Source organism: Volvox carteri, assembly GCF_000143455.1.
Source record: "Volvox carteri f. nagariensis unplaced genomic scaffold VOLCAscaffold_69, whole genome shotgun sequence".
Taxonomy (NCBI): Eukaryota; Viridiplantae; Chlorophyta; class Chlorophyceae; order Chlamydomonadales; family Volvocaceae; genus Volvox; species Volvox carteri.
Window position 1 is genome coordinate 317794 of NW_003307612.1, and position 6093 is coordinate 323886.

At 57.3% G+C, this 6093-nt stretch overlaps 1 protein-coding gene across 1 annotated transcript in view; it reads right to left on the reverse strand.

The window, feature by feature from the left end:
- VOLCADRAFT_67859 (uncharacterized protein) overlaps positions 1 to 4092 on the reverse strand; it is a gene marked incomplete at both ends in the record, with an annotated part of 7137 nt that extends 3045 nt beyond the window's left edge. The window contains 8 exons of the mRNA XM_002957111.1: positions 443 to 518; positions 783 to 836; positions 1168 to 1247; positions 1637 to 1797; positions 2064 to 2212; positions 2642 to 2877; positions 3218 to 3343; positions 3886 to 4092. Of these exons, the coding sequence (XP_002957157.1) occupies positions 443 to 518; positions 783 to 836; positions 1168 to 1247; positions 1637 to 1797; positions 2064 to 2212; positions 2642 to 2877; positions 3218 to 3343; positions 3886 to 4092 (1089 nt within the window). The remainder of the gene's footprint in view (positions 1 to 442; positions 519 to 782; positions 837 to 1167; positions 1248 to 1636; positions 1798 to 2063; positions 2213 to 2641; positions 2878 to 3217; positions 3344 to 3885) is intronic.
- Positions 4093 to 6093: the final 2001 nt, after the last annotated feature.

A 6093-nucleotide genomic window follows, 5' to 3' on the forward strand; every position in this document is an offset into this window, starting at 1 on the left:
TCGGGTGAATCTGGGAAAGGGGGAAAGGAGGACTTACACGCCCAGGCAAGATAAACAACTGCCCACGCGTCCAGGGGACTGCACACCGGGAGGACAAGAAGGAGAGGGCGCAGGGTAATGTGCACAAACAGGCCCAGGGGAGAGATCGGGGGGGGCAGAGGCAGCTCGGAAAGGAGCTTGTGGGACCGAACACACACCGAGGGGGTGGGGGTGGGGGTTTTGCGGAGGGGTTTCAGAGTTTCATCTCCCCAAGTAAGGCTGCCGTACAACAAGGTGCGTGGGGCGGGGGAGGGTGGGAGTGTTTGTGTGTGTGTATGGGGGGGGGGTGCACAACGACAGGATGTAGAAAGAGGGCTTGCTTTGAAAGGCTTTGTGTGGTTATTGGAGAAGATATGGAATACGCGGGACACGCCGCAGTACGAATGTATTCGTACATACGTACCGTCAACGGTACGAACACCCGCTCCGAAGCCCTCCGCAATACTTCCAACATGGGGGTGTCCTCCATCACACAGTCCCTAAGAGGTCGTACGAATGTACGAGAGAGGGAGCGGGGAAGGAGGGAGGAGTCAGCGAGCTCAAATTTAAACTGAGGGGGGACCGAGAAGCTATCTAGGAGGGAGGCGATGATCATGTTCTGGGGGTATGTATGTATGTATGTATGACTTAGATTACACTGTGGGCCGCGAGAGCCGGGGGCCGAAGCTGAAACACAGCGCAAGGGTCGGGATGTATGTATGTATCTCACAGCCACACCCCTGCACAAGGGCCCCGCTTTCCACCTGAATCCAGTGATGTTGAGGAACGCCACCTCATCCGCCCCCTCCTCGAAGTACCTGGAGGGGTGGGGGAGTGGGGGAGTGGGGGAGTAAGGGGAGGGGTAAGCGGTAAAGTGGAATTACCCCTGCATGTAAAAAGAAGTCCAAAAGCCGCGAGTTGGGCTGGGTGATGTGCGCTGGTGTGGCGTGGGGTGGAATGTCGCGTTGCGAGGAGAGTCGCATACTTTGCGGAAAAAGTGCATACAGACACACGTACATACACATACACATACATACCCTTCCGCTGTGTTTCGGCTTCGGCCCCTGGCTTTACCAGCCCACAGCGTAATCCAAGTCATACATAAGTACACATACATACATACATACATACACATACATGCACACGCACCTCGCCGCCAAGTCAACGGGCTTGCCCAGGTTGCGCACATCGCGCCCACCATCCTTCTCCCGTACGTCGTACTGGTCGCCCTGCAGGTGCCGTACAAAGTACACGCAATAGTGCCAACAAACAACAAATAAACAAACAAAGACATACACACGTACGCGTCATTCTGACAGCCGCAGCCGCAGCTGTTCTCACCTCCCGCCTCCGCGGCTTTTCTCTCTCTTGCCCCCTCCCGTTCCGAGGATCGGTAATTGGGAGCCGCTTGCGTGTGTGTATGCGCCGGATACCTCCCTCACTCCTTTTTTTACAAATTCCCCTTCCCCTTTACTCCCCTCCCCTTCCCCCTCCCTCTCCCCCTTCCCCCTCCCTCTCCCCCCTTCCCCCTCCCTCTCCCCCCTTCCCCCTCCCTCTTCCCCCTTCCCCTCCACCCCCCTCCCCACCCCCTTCCTCCCCCCTCCCCCCAGCCACCGACCTTGGTGACCACCAAGTCCCCCTGGTCGTTAGATCGCACATCCAAACACGCAATGACACGTCTGGCCAGGCCAGAAGGGCCCGATGGAGGGGAGGCGGGGGAGGAGGCCGCTTCCTTCGCTGCCTGCCTCGCCGCCACCGCTTCCTTGGGGTGAAGAAAACCTGCAGGACAACCGCGAGGTGTGTTCGTTGATGGTCGACGAATATTCGCAAGACACTTTTAACCAATCAACCAACCAACCTCCCAACCAACCAGCCTCTAGCACGCCCGCTTTAAGCACCTCCGCCCGCCCCAAGTCCAGACATGTCCCCGGAGATGCAAATGCGGATTACATTCCCAGGTGGATTTTGCCGCCACATTTTTAATTCATATTTTAATATGATCCATGTTTGGAATGATCAGATCCATCCAGGATTTCGTGCCGTACCCGCCAAAATATCCAGCCCCGTGGCGCCGCTCTTCTCCGGGTGAAACTGAACCGCGGAGACCGACCCACGGTTCACCGCCGCCACAAACTCCCCGCCGTACTGCGTGGTGGCGAGGACCCACTCTGAGTTGGCGGGGGAGGGCGTGGCCCTGTGGGGGGGAAAGGGGGGGCCCAGTGGAACGGGGGGGTGTTAAATAATTGGAAAAAGGCACGACGTGGGAATCCCGGATGGCGGGAGGGAATTCAAATTCAAATTCCGAAACCCCAGAAACACACCCACACACGGCATCACCACTTCCCATACAGAACGAACCCCCACTTCAACTCGTAATACACACACACGCGCGCGCGCTCACATACACACATTGCCTGCCCAATTCACGACACCTCTAGCTCCGCTTGACCAGACCCGCCTACGTCATACACAGCACCTTCCCTTTCCCTTTCCTCCCCACGCACATACATACATACATACATACATACGAATGCGCCTTTCCTCCAAGCCACCCACCCGCTCTGGGAACCCCTACCCCGTTACCCGTTCCCTCCCATTCCTTCTCCTCCCAGGCCCGTCGTACGACCTGTACGAATGCACGTAGTACACCCGGCGATCTCCCACTCCGTCCAGCAGTGCCGACCCGCGGGTCGGCGCGATGTTGTTCCAGCCGATGTGCGGCACGGGCAGTCCCAGGCGCGTGTCGAACTGGGTTACGGCCCCTGGGATTACCCCCAGTCCCTCGCAGCCGCCGCTCTCCTCACTGCCCTCGAACAGCAGCTGAAGACCCAGGCATATCCCAAGAAACGGCCGACCGGACTGTGCACACACCCCCCAAGAGGGTGATGATGGAAGGGGAGAAGTGGAAGTGAAAAAGGGGGAGAAAGTCAGTAAAGTGCCGTTGCGATGACAGGGGCGATCGATTGACAGGGGTCCCCACCTCCCCGCCCAGGCCCCCTGTCCACCCCCTGTCCTGTGGGTTTCTCCGGATCCGCCTCCCGTACAAGTCCCCAGTTCGACTCTTACTGAAAGCACTTCACTCGGATTTGAAAATAACCCTTCCCCCCAGGCCCTCCCGGGCCCAGCAGGTCTCTCCCCCCTCCACCGGGGCCCTGCCGGCTCCCCCTCCTAATGTCGTGTCGTACTGCCCGTGCCGTACCGCAATGTAATCCTTGAGGGGCCCTACGAGGCCCTTCTTTGTGAGAATTTTCATGGCCTGTCCGAAGCTGCCAACACCAGGGAACACCAACTTGTCGGCGGAGGCCAGATCAGAGGGCTTCTCAACCTGCGTGTATGTATGTACGTATGTGCACATGTACATATGGATGATTGATGGGCATGATAGGCGGCGAGGGGTGTGATCATAACTGTGCAATTTCGGAGCAGGAAAGCGGGTGGTGTGATGGGGATTTGGGTTCTGTGAGGTCATAGACGGGTGTGAAGTTGGGATGGTGGAGGAGATGTGTGAGGCGGGTGCGGTATGGTCCTGCAGATTGTACGGCTGCGCCCAAGGGATAGGGGTAAGGGCATGTAGGGGGGACAGCGAGGAGAGCTTGAGAAGGGTGTTTGACCTCGTATTGTACAGGGCGTTGGGAGAACGGTCAACCGCGAAAACTGTTGCCGATATGGTTTCCCATCAAGCTCACAGCAGAGCGTAATATGTAACCCCAACGGGAAGAGATGATGTGCACCCCCCCAATGGCTCCGAAGATGCGCCGTCGGCTTTAGTGGTGGACTTCTTGCAACACTGTCTGGCAAAGTTATGGACCAGATTATGCCGAATTCTATTCCCCGAACATGAGAACGTAACTCGCAGGCCCCTCTTACGTCGCGGATGGTGTAGCCAAGCTTCTTGATGGCATTTCGCACGCTGCGTACATTTCCGGCGCCATAGTCCAATAATGTGACTTCTCGATTGGCACTATTACTAGCTTTGCAAACTAAAGAAGAGGTGCGACAACGCGCAGGCACGCGAGAGGTGGCGCGAGGCGTCGAGGTGGACGCCTCAACCGCCGCCGCTTGACGGCTAGGCATAGTATACATCTGAACTTTGTATATAATAAAATAACACTCCTTCTTTCGAAAACGTGATACTGCAAGTAGTCCTTACACAATTACCTGTACTTTCAGCGAGGACGAACTTGGCTCCGATCGCCTTGATGCCCTAATTTACTAAATTGAAAATTGCGGTTTCATTCCTAGATATAATTAGAGTTACCTTTACATTAAAGCTGCCTTCTTGACAAAGCGACACTGCAAATTGAGAAGAAACACCGCCAGTCCTTTGCTGTAATCTGTAAGTTCCTAAAGGCAAACGATTGTTTCAGAATTTTAAGGTGGCGTGCCTGGAAGCCAACTTCAATAGCACTAACCACCTAGGCAGCACCCATCGCACGCGGCATCCACGCATCGCTTTCCTCTGGTCGCGGGTCAAGTCTCACAGTTAAAGATGTCTGGAGGCGTGAGCTGTGCCGGGGCCTTGGATGACACGTATTCGTAGCGTCAGACCTCAGCCATGAGCTTCGCACCCAGTGGACCGTCGTCCGCAGCAGGCGGCGGCTATGCGCCTGCTACATATCAGGTTAGCCACCGATGTGGTGACCCCACGCGACTGCGTGCCAGGGCGCGACCTGGCCGAGGAGGAAGTGCGTTGCTATGTACGGCAAGCTACAACTGCAGCGGAAAATACTCCTCCCACTTCCATCTTTACAAACGAGGCACCCCTCGTGAGCTTCTAGAGTCCCCTCCCTGGATCGTCTTCCCGCTTCTTCGGCCCTGTCACAAACCCCCACGCGTTACCTCGCTCCCCGCTCCCATCCCCTCGACCTCCAACTTTGGACATCGCCTGTTTACCACTCTTGAGCTTTCTCTTACATCATCATCATCACCATCATCATCACCGCCATCACTTAAGTCCGCTCCCCTCCCTTTCCTCCCTCTCTCCCTTCTCAGCGGTTGATGCGGTTAGCAGCTCGCGCCTTCTACAGCGGCCCCTGCCCTCCCCCGGGCCGCGATGCGGACTCATTCAGTGCCAGGTCCAAGATTGCCAAGGTGGGGGCCACAGCTCCCCCCTAGGAAAGGGGGCCACAGCTCCCCCCTAGGAAAGGGGGCCACAGCTCCCCCCTAGGAAAGGGGGCCACAGCTCCCCCCTAGGAAAGGGGGCCACAGCTCCCCCCTAGGAAAGGGGGCCACAGCTCCCCCCCCCCGGGGGGCGGGGAGGCAGCGGTCGGAGCGAGGGGAAAGGATAGGGGGGAGAAGGGGTGGAAGACGAACCACGAACGAGGGAAAGGAGGGAAGGGAGGAGGAAGATACATACATACATGCATACAGACAGAGGCAGACAGACAGACAGACAGACACATTTTACTACCTCCTGTCCCTTCTGTCTTGTATGTATGTATGTACATGTATCTGTCCAGATGGACACTCGCGGCCTGGGGGTGGTGTTGATCGACTACCTCACCACCGTGGAATGGATCTCGTTCGACCTGCTGGCCGAGTCGCTAAGACTGCACCCGGTGGTGCTCAGCAGGGCGCTAAGATTCCTTGAACAGGTGCGGGGTTAGGTGTACGGCACTTTTTAGACATGTGTACGACAGCGGTAGTGTTGTGCGGAAGTTGTACGACGGTGTACAGTTAGCTCGCTCGGCTCGCTCGGCGCCAAGTGAAGGCTCCGGCCCCCGGCCCCCCCCCACCTGTCCCGCAGTTCCAGCTTTGGATGTCCTGGGCAGTTGACTCCGCGCATCTTCTCCTTGCATCATCATCGTCATCTGATTCCCCCCTGCCGATCTTTTGCAAGTATGATTTATCCCCCGCCCTCCCTCACTTTCCCTTATGTTTCCTTACACATGATTACCCCCCGCCCCCGCAACCCCCGCCCCCTCCCCCCCGCCCCCCCTCCCCAGGGCCACATGGTGCTCCGTTACGAGCGGCGGGAGAGTCGGAGGAAGAAACGCAACATCGTGGGGGAGGCCATGGAGGTGAGCGCTGATGTGGCGTGTGTGTATGTACGTGTATGTATGTACATATACGGGG